Source organism: Arachis duranensis, chromosome 5 (genome assembly GCF_000817695.3).
Source record: "Arachis duranensis cultivar V14167 chromosome 5, aradu.V14167.gnm2.J7QH, whole genome shotgun sequence".
Taxonomy (NCBI): Eukaryota; Viridiplantae; Streptophyta; class Magnoliopsida; order Fabales; family Fabaceae; genus Arachis; species Arachis duranensis.
In genome coordinates, this window is record NC_029776.3 from 3,764,889 (window position 1) to 3,787,787 (window position 22,899).

At 34.8% G+C, this 22,899-nt stretch overlaps 2 protein-coding genes across 2 annotated transcripts; both read right to left on the reverse strand.

The window, feature by feature from the left end:
- Nucleotides 1-736: 736 nt before the first annotated feature.
- LOC107487418 (protein DETOXIFICATION 45, chloroplastic) lies at nt 737-5,388 on the reverse strand. Its single transcript, XM_021142016.2, is given in 14 exon segments — nt 737-963; nt 1,177-1,234; nt 1,468-1,589; nt 2,085-2,180; nt 2,454-2,570; nt 2,656-2,727; nt 2,903-3,066; nt 3,407-3,507; nt 3,605-3,701; nt 3,810-3,943; nt 3,945-4,245; nt 4,389-4,534; nt 4,681-5,013; nt 5,210-5,388. Coding segments are annotated over 13 exon segments (1,749 nt in total). The 5' UTR covers nt 4,992-5,013; nt 5,210-5,388; the 3' UTR covers nt 737-933.
- A 2,533-nt stretch (nt 5,389-7,921) lies between these two features.
- LOC107487417 (butanoate--CoA ligase AAE1) lies at nt 7,922-22,299 on the reverse strand. The gene is made up of 2 exons (XM_016108056.3): nt 22,050-22,299; nt 7,922-9,505 (listed from the first exon to the last, which is right to left on the reverse strand). Exons 1-2 carry the CDS (start codon nt 22,263-22,265, stop codon nt 8,048-8,050), a joined length of 1,674 nt encoding a protein of 557 aa, XP_015963542.1. The 5' UTR covers nt 22,266-22,299; the 3' UTR covers nt 7,922-8,047.
- Between the last annotated feature and the right edge of the window lie 600 nt (nt 22,300-22,899).

Here is a 22,899-nt window from a genome sequence, read left to right on the forward strand (position 1 = left end):
TATACATTTAAAAATTTAGTTAAAAATTGATTAATATAATAAATAAGAAATTAATTTAAAAAAATATTGTATCAAAATTTTTTAATACAAATAAAATCCTAACAAATAAATTTTTAACCGATTTTATAAATAATTCACCGTCTTTGTTAACCATTCACATTGACACGTAATGTCTACTTCACTAACTCAACATGTTCATTAGCAATTTTTGTTAGTGCTTGACGAACAAAAAGCTCACATGAAGATAGAATATAATTATCTCACCAAGATAAATAAAAAATAGAGATGCCAAAGGTCTCTTTTTTCCGTCAAAAATAACAATATCCGTCTAAGTATAAAAACATGACCACATTGGTAATTCACTCATTATTATACAAAGGAATTTGGTTTTTTTAGGAGATATCTCAAATAAAAAATTACTATCATAATCACTAATTTATAAAAGATTAGTATCGATATTAATTATTTTTGTATATAATAGTATGACTCCTTTCTAATTTCTATTATTATTTTAAAACCAAAATATTTTTTTTCTTTTTCTAACATTTATTTGGTAATATTAATATAATATAATATGGGATTAAAAAAAGTAACAGAAAGGATCCAAAGAGAACGATGTTATAAAAATAATTTAAAAAAGTAACTATTATTTATCATAAAAGAAAATATTAGAAAAAAACTTAAAAAGTTATATATATATATATGAGTACGGTATTCTCACTAAAACATAAAATGAAAATGTAANTGGAATACACATCTTTAAATATTAAATGTATTAAAATTTTTAAAATAACTCTAAACCATTCCCAAAATTATAATACAATTAAATAACAATAGCAATTACAATTCCAAACTCTCTAACAAAGGCATGATCTTGTGGCCGATAAAAAGAAAGTTCCATAATTACAAAGCCCAACAGAAAATCCACCATCTCTAGCCATTTACTTTTCTTACCCTCTTCTCCTGAAAAACATGTGAGTTTTGCTAGAGATTATCAATTTATCATTTACCGTAGTTTAAAAATTTCACATGTCCGATTGTTCTTCTGAATCCTGCTACTACACCAACTAAAATTATTGTGTGATATTAAAAGGTAAAAGGAGAGAAAATATGAGCATGACATTACAAAAAATGTAAAAGAATACCACACATAAAAGTCCTCTTTTATTAACCCACCTTCAATTCATGGTTGTCTAGTTGTAAGAACCACCATGGTCCATCTTTTGATAATAATCTGAACAACAAAGTAAAGTTGCATATTGAATTATTGATACTTGAAAGTTAACTTAATTCTCTAGTTTGTTAGATAGCTTTACTTTTTTTCCCTTTTTTTCTCTTTTTATCCCTTACTTTCACCTTTTTGGTATATTCTCAAGTCAATTTATTTGTATAACTATAAACTATAAAACTATAAAAATAAAAATGATCAGTTATTGTAGAATTGAGCAGTGTTATTGTTTAATTCACCTCATAATTCCGGCAATTGTCCGGAGGCCCATGAAAAGAGCTAAACCATACCAGATTCCTTGTATACCAATGACTGAAGGAGCTAAAAGTAAGAATGTAGAAGAGATTGCACCCACTAACATCTGTTTAGATTATTTTACAAAAGTATCAGAATAAATTACAGAGGAGTAAAACAATAACGACCTTATTTTTGTTGAAGACAAAAATATTCCTAGAATATTTTAAAATACGATAAAAATACTTAAAGTTAAATATATTTTTAAAAATTAGATTCTGATGCAATTTATAAATATCATGAAAAAAATAAAGCTGTTTTATTCTTAAAATTTAGTGATTTTACGTTAAATATATTTTTTATAATTTTCTTTATCAATGACCAAGAATACTTTCAAAAAATAAAAAAAAAATTAGAGGTTGAATTTTTATTCCATATTTTGTATATACTTTCCAAATCGTTATTTAAATATTCTTACAAAATTTTGGATTAAATACATGAATAGTTTTTCAAATACAAAAGTTGTTTGTCACTTTAGAAAAAAAATACATTATTTTTAGTTATTTTTATCTCATTTATCGTTTTAAAAGTGAGAAAGTTATGGACATTACCACTTACTTACCATAGAACAAGCAGCAAAGGAGAAGTCTGAAACTCCATAATGCAGTCCATCAAAAATATAAGCCAAAGCAGTTAAAGGTTGGCTAGCACTGACAAACTGTGCAGGTATTTATCATATAATTAAGGTCTTGCATATGATATATAAATACTAATTAAATTACACTAGTTTATTTTAAAATGAGGTGAAATTACATATAACATTCTTGATTGTCATGCATATACCAACCTCCTTACTCGGTATTATATCTTTCAAAATACAATGATATTGAGTATCAAACCTCCAAAAATTAGCATATACTAGATCAATGTAATTTACCTAATGAAAATAATTAACAGAAGGAAATGCAGGTAAGTATTCTTAGTTTCTTACCAGTAGACCAGATTTAACAATACCTAAGACTTCAATGTCTTGAGTGAAAAGGGTTGCTAGAGAACCAAAAGAGGTACCCAAAATTATAGCTAACATGACTCCAGTGAGTACTCCAATCTGAGAATACATAAAATCAAATTAGAAATATGAATACTAGGGGCAAAGTATATGATAATTTAACACAAAGAATGAGATGGACAACCTTTAAAGCGAAGTAAGTTACTTCTTTTACAGTATTGTAGTCACCCTTCGCCAAGAAACTTGCAACAAGAGCCTATTCAGTAATATAACTCCATTGGTCAATTGTATGAAGTCAAAGGGAATGAGAAAATTAAAATTTGAATAGATCTCCTCATATTAATATTCCAATGATCCTGTCATCTAATATTTGTGAAATTTTGACATGAAGACTAAGAGATTCTAATGTTTATGAAGAGAGATTAGTGTACCTGACCAGCTGCTCCCTGTGCATCTACAAGAAGTGATACAGATAACCATACTTGCAAACATATCTGATGTGCTGCCGTGGCTAAGGGTCCGAGACGTGCAGCCATTGTTGTGCTCAAAGTTATTGTCATTACAGAAGCTAAAGTTCTTCCAAGAAGAAAACCACCTGTGCAATAAATTGGAAAAACTTCCCTCAAGACACTCCTCTGGTTTCTCAAGTATTTAGCATTCAAAACAGAAGATGCATAAACATGCAAAAGCTACAAAATTAAATCAGAAATGTCATATCTAATTATTATATATGGATTAGATAGTTCCTATGTTAATCAAAGACACATGGAAGTTAACGTGAAACAACAAAGTACTCTTGACTAGCCATAGAGATATGTTATTCCTTAAATGGCACCTACCAAAGCAATAAAACCATGATTTTTATCAATGGCTTGAATCAAACTTACAAGTGTAACCACTGAATTAATGTCAAATCATATAGAGAAGATACTCACCAGATCTCAAGTATCCACCAAAGGGTAGGCTTCTAATATTTGGGATTGACAGTTTAGTCCTTTTACTGAGACTCCATATCATCAAAGTGGCCACAATGTACCTGAAATAATATTAATACAGAGTCTATTAATTTGATTGATCTCTATGTTACTGTATTGAAAATATGCAATAGGAAGAACAAACATAAGAGCTCATACTGAGATATGACAGTGGACAAGGCAGCTCCAGCCACACCCATGTTAAAATTATAAATAAGTACAGGAAACAAAAACACTGCAGCCAAATTGCCAAAACCTGCAAAAGTAGAAGTAATGTAAAAATCATTACAGTGTGATCAATGTGACATGAACCTTATTAAATTTCTATTAGTGTCTGTTTCAAAAAGTGTAATGAAGTACTTGCCTAAACATTGTACAGGGGTCCTAGTGTCTTTAAATCCCCTAAATATTCCTTGCACGGCCAGAGAAATGACAACGGCCGGAGCACCGATGGCTCTAAGCGACAAAAATCGCTCTGATAGAATCCGCATTGGTGAGTCCTATGCAGAAAAACATTAGGACAGCAACATCAGATAATGGAAATGGACCAAAAAATGAAATAACAAGGATAAGGAAGAGGGATTGTACATAAGAATTTAGAAGTTTGTGATGCAAAGTAGAAACAGATGGTAGAAACATTCTTTTAGCTTGATCATGGGGACCTTCATTATTGATTGGATTGGCTGCAATTTCTTCTGCTACAAAAGAAGTTGCCACACTAAGGAGAGGAATGTTGAAAACCTTTGATACTATGTTAAAAATTGACATGGAAACACCAGCAGATGCCAACTCCAATACTCCTATTCAAATAATCACCATGCAAAAAGAGCAATTCATTAGTAACTAAAAAGTAAATTTATGCATACCATAACATAAGAATGAAAAAGCAGCATAATGCAAGTTTTTCAAAACCATCAACATTACCAAAGATCAATCAACTTACCCAATCTGCCAATGTAAGCAGTCTCCATCAATTGCGCTAAGGGCTCAATTGCTTGTCCAGCAATTGCAGGTATAGAAAGCATTATAAGCTCAGTTTGTACACTTGGAACTTTAGGTTTATTTTCTAAATTTACCCCATCAAACACACTGTGAATTGAAAAAAAGAAAGCCAAAAATCACATATATAAGCATAATATTCATTACATCGTACCTGATTAGCATTCAAGAACAAAAGGACTCGTGATTAATTGACAAAGTATGCTAATTCGAGTAAAAGAGTGTCGGAATCATACAAATTCTTCTTGTTGATCAAGATGCCATTTTCTGATAATGCACTATCATCATCATCATCATTATGCACATCAAAATGACTCAACCCAACATCAGAAATGGGTTCATTAGCAACCAAACCACAGTGCCTCACAAAATTGTCAAAAGAAACCACTTTCTTGTGAAGAATCCCGATGGAATTCCAAGCCCTTCTTTCTGTTGCTGTTCTAAAATGGAAATTACACTTCCCAACCTCATTGTTGAGTTTTGTTCTTTTCACAACCCCTTCAATAGCAACTCCACAAACAAGTGAACCACCAATTTGAGTAGCCATGTAATTGGTATAACTTAGCTCACTGCAGATATTTCAAAACAAAGGAACGGATCATATATCTAAGTTGCTTTGCTTAATTCAAGGAATAAAGGGTACTAGAAGATTATAAATTATGAATGTGGTTCATCCTTCACTGAAAAATGAACCCAATTTTCAGTTCCAGCACGAGAATGCAACAAAGAAAAGGGGGGTGGGGTTTAAACCATTAAAGTACCAACCTTTATTGTTTTCCTAGCTCCAAATATTCAAAATTCAAGTACGGTGAACTTGGAAGATATAGTATAAGGTTTATAAGCAGCAACTGATAATTGAAAACTCTTATTCCATTTTCAGCTGATCCTGTTTTCTGTTAGTGTCAGAAAAGAATCAATTTCTAACTGTAATGCCAATTTTTTTACTATGGTCTAGCTAGTGCAAATTTCACATTCTTTATACTTGCACTTTTATAGTATTAAACAGACAACTTTTAATATGCAACGAACGTTAGTTAGTTGGTCCAATTTCTTTTTCTTTTTCTCTTTTTTTTTTTTCGTTCTTATTACCACAAGAGTTTTGATTGGTCTTCAAATATTGAGTACCTATAATTTTATTGTTGAAAATTGAAAATTAAAATCGAACTTACTTATATCCAATGAAAGGTTATTAATTACCAATTATGTTATCATTTTTAATGTTTTTTGTAACTAATCCGTCGCAAATCTGGGTTCTATTCAAAAGTTTGTCAACTACTACATATATAAGACGAGATTCAAACTCCTGACACTTATTTAAGTAGACTAGTAAGCTAACCATTAAACCAACTCAAGTTGGTTTTCTTAGTATAATTTTTTTTTGTTTCCCACGATATCTTCCGCCTAACAGGTCAATGACTAATCCGTTACAGATCGAAACTCCATTTAATGGTTTGTCGTTGGGCAATAAATTTTTAGTATAATTATTGCCAAGTCAAAATCAAACCACGTTTTTGTTGCTATGTGCCTATATTATTGTACTATAGACATGGGTTGAATGGCCTACATCAAGAAATAATTGAGTTCCTTCACCAACCCATTTGGGCTTTGAAGTCATTTTGTCACATTAATCATGCTTGTTAACTATTTAAATTACCAGAAATTTATTTTATTAGTTATTATTATGAGCTAAAGATCGTTTTTTGTTGGGTTTCACAGTCTATATTAACCTCCCAAAAAGTTGAAATAATGTAGTAAAAAAACTTTATTATTATTAGATAGATTGTATAATTTAGTTGCAATTCACTTCAAATCCTTTTGAAAATCTAATTACACAATTAAAAATAAAGCTGTCGGTGTGATAGATCTATTATTGAAATAATGATGTTCCATTGAATTAGTGATCACATGGTTGAATTATTGAAGAGTGATGATACATAGTGATTACTAGAGGCAGGTTAACCAACACCAAGAACTTGATAAAAGGTGAATAATATTACTTTTACCTATAAAATTTTATAGTGTTAACATATCTACCTACCAATAAAATTAATGTTTTAATACGCTTGTTATATAAAAAATATTTTTTATTAGTATAAATTTAATTTAATTTTTTTATAAATAAATTTATTAGTATTTTAAACTTTTATAGATAAAAATACTAATTTATTTTTCATTTAAATGTTAAGAATAATGTCAAATTAATCCAACAAAAAATCTAGCAATAAAATTGTAACTATCAACTATTATTTACATGCTTCATTCAATTTCACCATTTTTAGGTCAATATAATAATTTCAATCATGAATGAAATCAAATGTTCTGCAAATTCATTTTACAAAAGAAGTATATTCCAAAAGTAGGAAGAATTATTTGTTTGAACCTGAAGCAAAGCCTTATATACATACCACCACATAAAACCTATCACTATTTGAAAGTCTTGAAGCCATGCATTAATCATAGGTCACATGAATCTCTTATAGGATCTACTATAAGATTCTAGTTCCAGTAATAATGTCACATGTGCTTTGGGCCATCCATCATTATTAATTTATTATCCTCGGTTGTGGGAATTGCACTATTGCAATGGGAACCTTTCTTGTTTCTTTTTTTCACATTATGCAGCTGGCATTTGTTTAATAATAATAATAATAATAATAATAATATATTTTATTAGTCTCATTCTCGCTACTTCTAAGTGAATATGTAGAGATTATACTATTTTAATTATAGTTCGTTGATATTATAACTCGACTATTGCTTGATTAGAAGTTGGATATTAATATATTTTAGAGTAAAATCCCTTCCTGGTCTCTAACCATTTATAAAAAGGAGTTGGCGTCCCCTGACCATTAAAAAATCACAACGCGGTTCTTATTCATTCTCTCCGTGTAACCGAAAGGATCTTCTTTTTTATTTTTGGGTAAAAAGTAACAGGAAGAGTCTAATAGACAGAGAGTGCCAAAAAAACCTTTCGGTTCTACTGAAAGAATAGATAAGAATCGGGTTGTTATTTTCTAATAGTTAGAAGACGCTAAATCTTTTTCATAAATGATTAGAGATTGGAGAAGACTTTTACTCTATATTTTATTACCTTATACATTGGTTACATGAGAGTTAATTCTCATAAATAACCGATCAATGACCATATAGATACTATATTATTTATAAAAGAACAACTCAAATTAAGGAAAAGGTATATGAAAATTTCATTTAGATAAAATTCAAGAAAATACTAAAAATTAACTTGAGTATCGTTTGCAGATAATCACACAAGGCATTTTTAATTTATCGAAGTATAACTTATCTACCCAAAAGAAGTTGAAGAGCTCAAATCAAATCTAGACGAGTTAATGAGTTATACCATACAAAAATCAACCAAGCAAGAATATTTGACCATGGAAATTATTACATAATTTTCAACATAAAAAAAGTATTTCTTCTATTGAAAGAAAAAAAAATTAACATGAAACCCATACCAATCTACTTCTTTAAGTCTTAGCATTCATTTCAATAGTATAAGATCAACATAGAACAAGGTAAGCAATAGTGTTACATAACATTTATTGATTTATTCCTAAGATATAGTTTTTTTATCCCTCTCTTTCACAATCCATTGCTCTTGACCTTCTCTCTTATAAGAAACTTCTGTACCTTCCCAGTTGAGTTAAGAGGCAAATCCCCAAACACCACACTCTTAGGAACCATTTTAGTGGCCAACTTACCCTCACAAAACTTGATGATTTCTTCAACAGTGGCACTGCATCCATCTTTCAATTTCACAACTGCAAATGGTGATGAATCAAACAAGCACTCATCATATTTTCCAACAACAGCGGCTTCCAAAACCTTTGGATGACTCAACAACACTGCTTCTACCTCTAATGAACTCACAGCTTCTCCATTTGAATATATAATATCTTTTGCTCTATCTTTCAATGTTATGGAACCATTTTCTTGCCTAATAGCAAGATCCCCAGTTTTGAACCATCCACTCTTAAAAGCTTCCTCGGTTTCTTGCGTGTTAAGGTACCCTAGCATTAGGGTGTTCCCTTTGAACATGATTTCACCAATGGTTTTTCCATCATGAGGGGTACTTTTCATGGTGTTTGGATCCTTCACATCAACCTCTACTTCCATCATGAAGCTTGGAAGCCCTCCTTCACCATAATTCAGCTTTGTATCTTCATTATCCGAATCGGGTTTCCACGGTCTTACAATGACAGGGCCCAGAGTCTCTGTCATTCCATATCCGATGTTAACATCAAATCCAAGTTCTGCTACCTTGTTGAGGATTTGAACTGGTGGTAGCACACCTGCAACTATGAATTTTACCCTGAATTGAAGAGGTTTGTGATCATTGGGGGATGAATTAGCAATGATGCTCAAAAGGGTTGGTGCACCACACAAATGAGTCACTTTGTGAAATTGGATGGCATCAAATATCCCTTTTGCTGAGACATTTCTGAGGCAAACATTGGTGCCACCAACAGCACACATTGCCCAAGCAAGGCACCAACCGTTGCAGCGAAACATATCAACTGTCCATAGTAACACTGAACTTGATTTCAAGTTGAAACGAGAAATCGCCGCAATTGAATTAAGGTAGGCACCTCTATGGCTATAAACAACTCCTTTAGGAGTCCCTGTGGAGCCTGATGTGTAACTCACTGATATAGGATTGCATTCATTGCTTGGCCTAAAAGTCTCAAAATCCGCGTGCCCTTTAGCAACAAGATCATTGTAACTTAAGGTATTTGGTAGGATACTCACATTATTCATCACTGGGGAATATGGAATTTGATCATAGTCATCAGAGATTAGGACAATGAGGGGTGGTGGCTTGCATTTTCTTTGGGAGATAATTTCAAACACCTGGATGGCAGAATCAAAGAACTGATAGTCCACAAATATGATTTTGCAGGTTTCCAATAGATCCAAAATTTGGGGTAATGTTGTTACATCCAATAACTTGGTGTTGAGTGCAGAAAGAACAGCACCTGCCATAGCAACACCAAAATGTAGCTCATAGAGTGCTGGAACATTTGGCGCCAAAGCTACAACCTGTGTTATTTGAACATGATTAGTTATCTGACCCCATTGATTATGTGTTGTGAAATGCTTATAAGAAAAGGAGTTTATGAGAAGGGTCTAATTTATACCCTATGAGTATACATTAAGCATATTATAAAAAAATGTTTTATAAAAATTATTACAAAAATTAATTTTTTTTTGTTTACGTTATGCATTACAAAAATTTCATTATTGTCTTTTTAAAATATATCCGTAGAGTACAAATTAGTTGAATTCTTATAATAAATTATCGCAATAATTAATTATTAGATATTGTTACGATGGGTAATCGGAGATTAATGGGCTGAACTTGTGAGGATGGCCCAAATGTCTGGAGGATGGGGTCTCCAACTTAGTGTGTGTCTAGGAGCTGTCGTCCGACTCGTGTGTATGAAGGAATGGAGGGTCGTACCTACAAAGACACTCTAATGCCTAAGTCAGCAAAGGGTTTCACAGAGTATTGGAACTTAGAGATACCTGAGGGGTGTCAGTGTATTTATAGTAGTGAACCATCAACCACCGTTGGAGTAGTTCCACATTTTAAGGTGCATAACCGTCCCTTTATCTTAGGGAAGTTGAGATATGGCTCCTAAAAGTGGGTTGCGAGATTTTAGGGACAGTTACTTATTTGAATAAGTGCTATCTACCAGCTAACCTTTGGTCCCGACTTCCTTAGAGTGGAGTGTGTATCAAATCCGACCTCATCAGAGGAGGTCGGTGGGGAGCGAGGGCCAATCTTTGGATTGGACTTTTAGGTGTATATGTGTCTGGGCCCTAGTGTTGGGCCATGGTATGAACAGTGCCCCTACTCGAATCCAATCTCTTTGACTTAGGAGTTGAATTCGAGTATTTGAACTCGAGCATGTAGCCGACGTGTCATGGAAACCGACGTGATCTTTGAAACCGACGTGATTTAAATTTCTCAACAGTCGCGTCTAATCAAACATCGCGTCCGTTAGGGGGTTTCATATTTACACGTGGGAGCAGTTACATTGGTAACGGCACGCCCCTTTAATGAACGCGTCGTTTTACCCTTATGCCCCTGGTGTGTTTATAAATACTTTTCCCTCTTCTTTCCTTGTTTTATTTCTGAAAACTTCTTGCTTACACTCTCTTGTTCCGAAAGAAACTTTTTTAGCCTTCCTTCTTCAAGTCCTTAGTTGCTGTCGCGCTTGCTCCTTTTTATTTCCGCAAATAGAGGTTAGTTCTTTTCTTTCTCTTTTATTATTGAATACTCTACTTTTCATTTTTTAGAGGAGTTTTTGCATGTTCGTAGCGAGTCTGTCTGTAGGCCTAGTGACCCTGCTTTATTGAGAGGCTTGCTTTGATCGTCTAGAGATCCTGTTTTTGATCTTTTTCCATTTTTCTTTGTAGCTCTTTGTCTCATTTTTGCCTATTTCTTTTTAGTTGGAAAGGATGACTTCTCACGTTTCTGAGTGGGTAGATGTCACTGTTCTTGAAGAGGGTCCCCTAGTAGATACAGACTATCTTACTGACCTCCGTACCTACCATAGGCTCTGTAGTGATGAGAATGATGAGCCTAAGTATGAATTGGTTGCCCCGGGTCCTGGAGACTGGGTTTGTTTTGGGAGGATTTCTGACTCTGACCCCCATTTCTTCTTTATGTATGACTGCCTTTTTACCCGCCTTGGGTTTTTTTTCTTTTTCTGATTTTGAGATGGATGTTTTGAATCACTGCCGAGTTCCCCCATACAGCTCCATCCCAACTCTTGGGGATTTATGAGGATTTACCAGCTCGTAAGCCGAGAGCTAGGCTTCCCTTTTTCCTTAAAGATCTTTTTCTATCTTTTTCATCTGAGTAAGCCTTTTAGTGGGCAAAATAGTAAGCATCAGTGGGTGTCTTTCCGATCTATTCAAGGTCGGAAAATTTTCTCTATGTTTGACGAGTCTTTCCACGACTTCAAGAATTTTTTTTTAAAGTCCTAGCAGTAGAAGGTCACCATCCCTTTTTTCTTGATGAAGATTCCATTCCCCTCTTTTCTCTGTACTAGCTGAAGGCTTCTCCTATAGAAAAGTATAGCCTTGACGATTTGGATGAAGTTGAGGATGCCGTAGTAGGGTTCTTCCGGGAAGCTTGGGGGAGAGCCCCTTACTTGGATACCAAAAAGTTTTTTCAGGGGTCTCCGAATTTTGTGCGGACCCAATTAGGTATCTTTGTTAATGATTTTGATAACTTCCGACTTATAATCTTTCGATTTGTTGCTTCCAACTTGTAGCCTTCCGACTTATAGACTAACTCTTTGTTTCCCTCTTTTTCAGAGATGGTGAAGAAAGGATCTGGCTCCTCCTACCAAAAGGTCCAAAATGCCAAGAGGAGGTCTTGAGCTCAAGTTGATGCCGCGAGGGCTGCAGGTACTCTTCCTCCTCCTCCTCGTGATTTGGGGACCTCTTCTGGTTCTATTTTGGTATCCTCCTCTTCTGCTTCTTCTCTTCCTCCTCCCATTCCCCTGGCCCGATCTTCCCCTGAACCCGAGAAGAAAAAAGCGCAAGACTTCTGGTTCTTCTTCTGGAGGTTCTAATTTTGATGGTCCCAAATTCGTTCGAAATCACATCTTTTCCCATACTCAAATTGATATGGACGATGTTTCCGTTTAAAACCATCTTAATATTATGGTTCAGGGGAGTGTTTGAGCTACTGGGGTGTGCACAAAACTCCTTGATATTTTGGAAAAGACTCTCCTTAGCTCTTTGGGTTATACCCAAAAGGTTGAGGAGTTGGAGGGAAGGATCTTCCTTTATCAAGAGGAAGAGAAGAGGCTTAAGGAGGAGGTTGCCGAGCTAAGGAAGGAGAGGACCCGGCTTCAGGAGAGGGAGAAGAGGTTGATGGGCTAGTGTACCATGACAGAAGGTCTTAAGGAGAAGGCGGAGCAAAACTATGTCCGGCTCTTTGGGGAGAACATCGATCTAAAATGGGAGCTGGCAAGAGGTCGGGAGGCCTACCAGGACCTGGAGGATTCAGTGGCTAAGAGTTCGGAGGAGGCTTGGAGGATTTTTAAGGAGCAGGTCGGAGTCATTGCTTCTGATCTGGACCTTTCTCCTCTTAACCCTGACAAAATTGTAGTGAATGGGGCCATTGTCTCTCCACCTCGTCCTGAGACGGTCTTCGTCCAAATTCGGTACTGCTCAAATCGGTTACCTTGTAGTGTCCTTTTTCTAAGACTTCAGTGATTTTATATGGCCCTTTCCAATTAGCAGCGAGATTTCCTTCCCCAGACTTGTTGACTCCAACGTCATTTTTTATTAAGACCAAGTCGTATGGAGTGAAGCGTCTTTGAATGACTTTTTTGTTGTACCTATTCGTCATCCTTTGCTTCAGCGTTGCTTCCCTTATCTGGGCTTATTCTCGGACTTCAGGGAGTAGCACGAGCTCTTCTTTGTGCCCCTGTACGTTGCCAACCTCATCGTAGAAGCTCACCCTTGGGCTTTGCTCGTTGATTTCAACTGGTACCATGGCTTCTATGCCATAAGCAATCCGGAAGGGTGTTTCTCCTGTGGCAGATTGAGGTGTAGTCCGATAAGTCCATAGTACTTGAGGGAGTTCTTTAGCTCAGGCTCCCTTTGCATTTTGCAACCTTTTCTTCAACCCAACCAGTATAACCTTATTAGCTGCCTCAACTTGCCCATTTGCTTGTGGGTGCTCTACCGAGGTGAATTAGTGTTTGATCTTCATACTGGCTACCAGGTTTCTAAAGGTGGAATCAGTAAACTGAGTGCCATTATCAGTGGTGATGGAGTGAGGGACCCCATACCTTGCGATAATGTTCTTGTAGAAGAATTTCTGACTTCTCTGGGTGGTAACGGTGGCTAATGGTTCTGCTTCTATCCACTTCGTGAAGTAGTCTACCCCTACTATTAGATATTTTACTTGTCTAGGCGCTTGGAGAAAGGGCCCTAATAGGTCCAATCCCCATTTGGTAAAAGGCCATGGAGAAGTTATGCTAATGAGCTCCTCGGGGGGGAGTGACGTGGAAGTTTGCATGCATTTGTCATGACTGCCACTTCTTTATGAACTCGGTGGCCTCTTTATACAAGGTCGGCGAGTAGAATCCGGCTCGTATACCTTCTTAGCCAAAGATCTTGCTCCGAAATAATTTCCACATATACCATTGTGGACCTCTTCCAGTACTTCCTTCGTCCTTGAGGCCGGAACGCACTTCAATAGTGGTGTGGATATTCCTTTTTTATAGAGGATATTTTGCACTAAAGTGTAATTTTGTGCTTCCCTCTGGATTTTCATGGCCTCTTTTTATCTTTAGGTAGGATGTCAAATTTTGTGTATTCGATTAGTGGGTTCATCCATTCGAGGTCCAATCCAGATACTTTAAGGACGTCTTGTCTGTCCTCTGTTTTTGTCACAGAGGGTTCTTGAAGAGTTTTTTGGATCAAGCTTCTATTATTCCCTCCAGGTTTGGTACTAACTAACTTGGAGAGGGCATCTACTCTACTGTTAAGATCCCGAGATATATGTTTGACCTCGATCTCTGCAAATCGCCTAAGGTGTTCCAATATTTTGTCTAAGTAGCTCTTCATATTGGGGTATTTAACCTGATATTCTCCATTTATTTGGGAGGTCACCACCTGAGAGTCACTAAACACGACTACTTTGGTTGCTCCGACTTCTTCTACCAGTTTGAACCCTACAATCAAGGCTTCATATTCTGCCTGATTGTTAGAGGCTGAAAATTCAAATTTAAGGAAGACTTCTACTTAAGTTCCCTCTTGTTTGACTAATATTATGCCTGCACCGCTCCCGACTTTGTTAGAGGATCCATCCACGTATAATTCCCACGCGGTGGAGGCTCCCTCTTGATCTCCTGCATATTCTGCCACAAAGTCGGTAAGGCATTGAACTTTAACTGCTGTCCGAGTTTCGTACTTAAGGTCAAACTCGGATAACTCTATGGCCTATTGAACCATTCTACCCACAATATCAGTCTACTGAAGGATTTGCTTCATGGGTTGGTTCGTTCGAACTCTTACTGTGTGACTTTGAAAATAAGGCCGTTGCCTTTGAGAGGCTACTATTAATGCATATGCAAACTTTTCAAGTTTTTGTTACCTTAATTCAGGGCTTTATAGGACTTTGCTGGTGAAGTATACGGGATGCTTCCCGACCTCGTCTTCCTGTATTAGGGATGATGCTACAGCTTTGTCGGCTACAAACAAATACAGGATGAGTTCTTCCCCTACTTTAGGTCGAGTCAGGATGGGAGGTTGGATTAAAAACCTTTTGAACTCTTGGAATGCTTCTTCGCACTCAGGAGTCCATTCGAACTGGCATCTATTTCTTAGTAGAGAGAAGAGTGGTAGAGATCTTAACGCTGATCCTGCCAAGAACCTGGAAAGGGCTGCAAGTCGGCCATTCAACAGCTGGACCTCCCTTAAGCAAGTCGGACTTTTCATTTCTTGGATTGCTTTGCACTTGTCGGGGTTGGCTTCAATCCCCCTTTGTGTTACCATAAATCCCAGGAATTTTCCAGCCTCCACCACGAAGGTGTACTTTGCGGGATTCAACCTCATCCCATGCATTCTTATGGTGCTGAAAACTTGTGAGAGGTCAACCAGGAGGTCGGCATCGTCCTTGGTTTTTACTAGCATGTCGTCTACATAGACTTTCATTAGACTCCCAAGGTGGGGTGCGAACACCTTATTCATCAACTTTTGATATGTTGCTCCTACATTTTTAAACCCAAAAGGCATGACCACATAGCAATAGTTTGCTCTTGGCGTGATGAAAGATGTTTTTTCTTGATCCGGCTTGTACATCAGGATTTGATTGTATCCCGAGTATGCGTCCATGAATGACAAGTATTGAAACCTTGAGCTGGAGTCTACTAAGGTATCAATGTTAGGGAGTGGAAATGGGTCTTTAGGACATGCCTTGTTCAGGTCAGTGTAATCGACGCACATCCTCCACTTTCCATTTTGTTTTTTGACTAGCACCACATTTGCCAGCCACCCCGGATATTTAACCTCTTTGATGAAGCCGGCTTCTAGGAGGGCTTGTACTTACTCTTCCACCACTTGGGCCCGTTCAAGTCTGAGCTTCCGTCTTCTTTGCTGAACAGGTCGCGATCCAGGGTATACTGACAGTTTATGTGACATGATTTTGGGATCTATCCCTGGCATGTTGGAGGCTTTCCAAGCGAAGAGGTCGGAATTCTCTTGTAGGAGCCCTATAAGCTTCTGTTTCATACATTCTTTCAGGTTAGCTCCTATGTTGGTGTTTTTTTCTTCCTCTTCTCCGACCTGTATCTCTTAAGTTTTTCCCCCGGGTTGTGGTCGCAACTCTTCTTTAGCTCTGATCCCTCCGAGCTCAATGGTGTGAACCTCATTGCCTTTTCTTCTCAAGTTTAGGCTTTCATTGTAGCATTTCCTCGCCAGTTTCTAGTCTTTCCTGATGGTTGTTATTGCCTCTGGCGTTGGAAATTTCATGCAAAGGTGGGGGGTGGACACCACTGCTCCGAGCCAATTTAGGGTTGTCCTACCTATTAAAGCATTATAGGCCGAATCCACAACGACGACTATGAAGTCGATACTCAGAGTTTTGGATTTTACCCCTTTTCCAAAAGTCATGTGTAGGGGTATGAATCCTAATGGCCTGATTGGCGTATCCCCCAGTCCATATAGAGTATCGGGGTAAGCTCTTAACTCCTTTTCATCCAATCCCAGCTTCTCGAATGCCGGTTTAAACAGGATGTCGACAGAGCTTCCCTAATCCACCAGGGTTCTGTGAAGATGGGCATTGGCGAGAATAATGGTTATCACAACTGGATCATCATGTCCAGGAATGATACCTTGCCCATCTTCTTTAGTAAAAGAGATGGTTGGAAGGTCGGGAGCTTCGCCCCCGACCTGGTAGACTTCCTTCAGGTGTCTCTTGCGAGATGACTTTGTGAGGCCACCTCCACCGAATCATCCCGAGATCATATGTAAATGTCTTTCCAGAGTCTGTGGTGGTGGGTCTCTTCGGTCCTCGTCATCTCGCTTTCTCTTGCCATAATGGTCCAACCTTTCTATGAGATATCTGTCCAGCTGACCTTCTCTGACCAGCTTTTCTATCACATTTTTTAGGTCATAACAATCATTTGTTGAGTGACCATATAGTTTGTGGTACTCACAGTAGTCGCCATGACTCTCCCCTTTTTATTTTTGATGGGCCTAGGGAGAGGTAGTCTTTCAGTATGATAGATTTTCCTGTATATATCAACTAGGGAAACTCGTAGAGGAGTATAGGAGTGATATCTCCTAGGCCTTTTAGGGCCGACTTCCTCTTTTTTCTTGGGCTCTCTCTCTTTTTCTTTTGATGAGTGAGAGTGCCCAGGTTGCCAACTTGGCTCTCGCAGCCTTGCATTTTCTTCCATGTTGATGTACTTCTCAGCTCTTTCCTGTACATCACTCAGGAAGGTCGGGTGCCTTTTCGAGATGGATTGGGAGAAAAGGCCTTCTCGGACTCCATTTACTGGGCCCATAATCACTGCCTCCGTGGGCAGGTCTTGGATCTCCAAACACGCTTTGTTGAACCTTTCCATGTAATCCCTCAAAGGTTCTCTGACCTCCTGCTTCACTCCCAGGAGGCTCGGTGCGTGTTTTACTTTGTCCTTTTGGATTGAGAATCACATGAGAAATTTCTGCGAGAGGTCATCGAAACTAGTGACCGACCTCGGGAGGAGGCTATTGAACCACTTCATTGCTGTTTTAGTAAGGGTTGTCGGGAAAGCCTTGCAATGAGTAGCATCAAAAGCGTCAGCCAGGTACATATGGCTTTTAAAATTGCTTAAATGATGCTTTGGATCTGTAATTCCGTCGTAGAGGTCCGTATCAGGGCTTTTAAAGTTCCTTGGGACTTTTGCCCTCATTATGTCCTCACTGAACGGATCTTCTCCTCCCAAGGGCGAGTCTTCTATGTCGCTACGAGAGTTCCGACTTCGAAGAGCGGACTCTAGTCTTAGGAGCTTTTCTTCAAGCTCCTTTCGTCGCTCGATCTCGCTTCTCAAATTTCTATCTGTTTCTCTCTGCCGTTCCAACTCTTGCTCCAATTGCTCCATGCGCCCTTGGTGTCCGTGGAACAATCCCATGAAGTCAGCTGCATGGGGTTGTCCCTCCTTTCCTGATTCACGCCCTTCAGAGGAGTTTACTTTCGGGTCTTTTACCCCTGAAGTGCCTTCTCTATGTTGGTTAGTCACCCCTTGGTGAGTGACTATATCCCTGTCGTCGTTTCCAACGTCTTGATTCTCTTGCTCAGAATCGGATGCTATGTTGCCATCTTCGTGTAAGTCATCCGCCATCACTGGTTGATCTCTCGGGTCCCCGGCAAAGGCGCCAATGTTACGATGGGTAACCGGAGATTAATGGGTTGGACTTGTGAGGATGGTCTATATGTGTGGAGGATGGGGTCTCCGACTTGGTGTGCGTCTGTGAGCCGTCGTCCGACTTGTGTGTATGAAGGAATGGGGGTGGTGAAGACACTTCAATGCTAAGTCAGCAAAGGGTTTCACAGGTTTATAGAGTATTAGAACTTAAAGATACCTGAGGGGTGTCAGTGTATTTATAGTGGTGAACCATCAACCACTGTTGGAGTAATTCCATCTTTTAAGGTGAATAACCGTCCCTTTATCTTAAGGAAGTTGAGATATGGCTCTAGAAATCGGTTGCGATATTTTAGGGACAATTAGTTATTTGAATAAGTGTTATCTGCGAGCTAATATTTGATCCCGAATTCTTTAGAGTGGAGTCTGTATCAAATCCAACCGGTCAATGGGGAGCGAGGACCAATCTTTAGATTGGATTTTTAGGTGTATTTGTGTCTGAACCCTAGTGTTAAATCATAATATAAATAAGTATATTGGCTAATTTTTTATTTATTTTTTATTGATCTTTTATTCAAATAATAGACAACATTTTTTACACGTCAATAATAAACAACATTACTTTTATTTCTTGGAATAGTATCTTTCTTTTTGGGAAAAAATCATTCTATTTACCTGAAAAGTAAATAAATATCCAAAAACTATTTTCTCCTTAAATCTAGTTTTTATCGTTTTTCTTTTTTTTTTCTTATTATTATATTTGTATTGACTCTTATTATTAAATCATTTTTTATTATAGCTCGAACAAAGGAAGCTATTAAACCTTTATGTTGTGTGGTACAAATAATGAGTACTTAATTAATACATATCTAACTCATCACCACCACCATTTGAAGCTTATCCATTTTAATATGAGTTAGCAAGACTTATACATAAAGGGGGCCAAAAAATTAAAAGAAAAGTCTTCTAATTCTATGTTAATTCACCGCTAAAAACAAAGAGTACCCTTCTATTTTAATTAAACTTTTTTTCATTATTGCATTGATTCCATCATTATAGTGGGTCTTATAATATACATTCTAAATGATCCTTATATTTTATAGATCTTCACTTCGTTTGTTAGATTATTAGGTACGTACATTTAGTTGGCATATATAGTTTTTACATTTTTTTATAATTCCGATAAATCTTATTATTTTTATATTAGATGTAATATCAGACGCATGTTATATGTAAGTTCAAAGCTTAAAGAGTATTAAACTTTTTCTAGACCTATCAAATAGGTAACGAGAAATAACCACAAATCAAGATTAGGGTTTAGGGTATAAATTGCAATTCCAATTTTTTTTTTAAATAAATTACATATAGTAAGGTCTTGATGAATATTTTTTATATTTTTTTTGTACATATGTGTACAGTATTATTATATAATATTTGAGTGCATGCAATATAAATTTTAGTTCAAGAATTTTATATATTACTCAAAAGAAAAAAAAAAGTTTATACATCTCATATCTTTAATGGCTTGCTACATTTCAAAAATATAAACATATTCATTATTATTTCTCATAGAAACTACAGATTTGACTGAAAGTCCATTTTAATGCAAGCAGCCAAGCATCAATATTAAAATCTGTAGTAACAATTAAATAAAATTTTCAGTAATGCATGCATAGACAATAACGTTGATGGTAGTAAATGAGCTTTATTTCACTAAAATTATAAAAATTTAATAATATTACAATGATTGGCTATTATATAGCTGCAGGCTTTAAAATAATATAATTGAAGATGTAGTTGATGTATGTACAACAATATTTTAGTCCCTACTAATAAGGCTTCTACTAGCTTTAGCTTTAATTAACCAACAATCTTTTATAGGTTGTTTAACTATATTATAATTTTAATTATTAGTAGTGGTACATGAACACATAAATTAATAAATCAACCATTACTATATAAAAAATCTGTAGTCTTAGGAATATAAAAAGTGACTCCACAATATCTAAGAAATATAAATCAAATTCACATTTACAATGATTTTATGTTTGATGTACATTAAAAATCGATTATCAAATTAATTATTAATATAAAATATATATTAAAATATAGAACATACATTAAAAATGAATTAAATAATATATTTATATAATAATTAATTTAATGATTAATTTTTGATATATACATAATTTTTTTTAATTTAAAATCAAATTTCGTAGTTCATACACTATATATTCCAATAAAATAAATTTGTAATTACAATCAAATTATGTGACCATATAATCAAACCAAATTTACCTTTATAATAAACATTCAAATTTATAAGAAGTTGTTCATAGTGTATATATTTAATAATTGATATTTTGTGTTTATAAAATATTCTTTTAATTATCCTTAATTATCTATCATTTTGAAATTTTTAAGTATTATTGATCAATATTTTCACGTGATATTATTATTCCGTAGAGTTTAATTTATCTTTGACATCATAACCTCTCAAAACGTCAAATTCCATATGACTAGAAAAAAATTAAGTATTTAATTCCCATCTAACATATTAGTACAAAGATACTTTATGCATTAAATTACATATTTTTATATGTATATAAATAATTACTTCACACATGCATATTACCAAAATGGTCAAAAAAAAGTAAAATTAATTAAGTAATTATATAAAAATTAGACCGTAAATATTTCAAAATTAAAATTTAATAAATTAATTAAATAATATTCAAAACTAAAATGAATTTCATATCATAGTACTCTTCCCACCATGATATATATTAGCCAGATCTATTTAATATTCTAATGCGTATGTATGTCTGACAAAAAAAGATTATTGACTCATTAAAAATATAAATATTATTTTAAAGAAGAGTTTGATTGGCGCAAGTCTTGGTATATGAGGATCAAAATGTCAACGAAGCCTAGGTTGTTCAACAATAATGATAGAATACTTGAAATCAATTTACAAACATGAAAATATTCCATGATCACGCGCTTATTTATTGATTCAGATCTAAACAAATGACAAAAACATCAAATATAAACAATCCTTCTTTTCCAAAACGGTTGAATAGAATTGACAGTGATTGAGTGATAATCATGTAATAGTATAAAAATAGATTATTTCAAATTAAAAACAAAGACTCGTATTGAATAATAATGCCTTGACATCGTGAACCCAAATAAATTGCTGGACATTAAACATAAGCTTTTGAAAAATATATCCAGCTTGATTCTTATCCTAGGACAAGATTTTGGAAAAGAGGGAGTGTATAAGGACATTAAACATAAACTTTTGGAAAATATATCCAGCTTGATTCTTATCCTAGGACAAGATTTTGGAAAAGATGGAGTGTATAGATAGTAGGATGAATTTACGGTGTTTATAATTTTGTATTTAATTTTTGTTTAATTTTTTATAATAAATTTTAAATATTAATTTTTAAATTTTCTAGTAAATTGAGTACTTTTTTGGACACTATAACACTATATAGTAATAATATTTGAATTAAAATATATAAATAATTATTCTTAGCATACACCGTAAGATGATGATTGATTAAAATAAAGTTGCCTTAGTATTTTATTGCTAAATGGCATTTATAAGATGTGATTAATAGTAGATAAAATGAAAAGAAAATTCCTCATATGAGGCAATAACCTTATCAATAATTAGGACAGGTGGAAAATAAACTTGCAAGGATTATTACACACTACTCTGGTATAACTAACTTTTAGCTCTAAAAGCTAACATAGCTAATGCAAGAACTTCAGAGATAAAGCTAATAAAGGGAGAAACTAGGAATTGGAATTTGAGATATCAAATGACATATCAAAAATAATTCTCTATTAAATACCAATCTTAGCTTTATGTTATGTAACATATGAAACTAGACAAAATTAAACTATAATGTATCATGAATATTTTGGAGTTTGAATTTCACACGGATAATAATTAGTGACATGAATATATTTTTTTAAAAGATAATAAATAATGAAAATTGTTAAATATTTTAATTTGATATATTTAATATAATATGTGTTTATATTTTAATATTATTTTTATATAAAAATATATTTATGTCAGTGGTTATTTTCTACGCACAAAATAAATTAAGAGAAATAATGTAGAAATCTAAAAAGCAGCTAAGAAATTATGAGCATAGATTACATGAATTTAAAGGAACTTAGCTTACAATATGATGAGGATGGGAAATCCCAAAGCTGAGGAGAGAAGAAGCTAGGTTGAGACATCTTTGATAGGTTTGCTTCCAAGAAAATCTAACGTAGTCACCATAAATGATTGAGGCCTTATTATCACCGAAGATAGTGGCCGCTTGTTCTAGAAAACTGATTGGTGTCAAAGCAGTATAGTTTGCAGAGCACGGAATAAGTATCTCTAATTTTTTCATATTGCTAGGTAATTACGATCAAATAAAATTCTTTCTTCAAAAGAAACTCTCTCTCGGATATATATAATAAATTAGATTGTGAAGTACAAGACACGGTAAATAGAGTATGTATATGTACATGGCTTCTTAGTGCACAAGATTCATACCATGACGCCGTCAACCCAATGGGATTTGCTTTATTAGTAGAATTAGCTTAATTTTCAGATTAATGGGTAATGCATTTCAAGAAAAAAAAGTGTAGTGTTTCTTTAGAAAATAAAACTTATTATTAAAGGTACTAAATAAAATAGCAGGTTGCGAATTTTAATTATATATTATATATAAATATATTAATAATTAATTTTAATATACAAATTAAATAGCATATTTGTTTTTAATAAAATATGATTAACTTGATTAGTATTAGCAAATTACCATTTTAAATCTCATCATCATTATTCGGTTAAAAAATAATAAAATAGAAAGTTATGATTTATTTAATTATATATGCATCGCACTATATATAGTTAGAGTGAATGCGGGCTAAATTAATAACAATTCATCGCTAATAACTTAACAAATTTGTTGTAATTAACCTTTAACAATAAATTAACTTTCTTTATCTCCTTTATCTCCCACAAACAACGAAGGATTG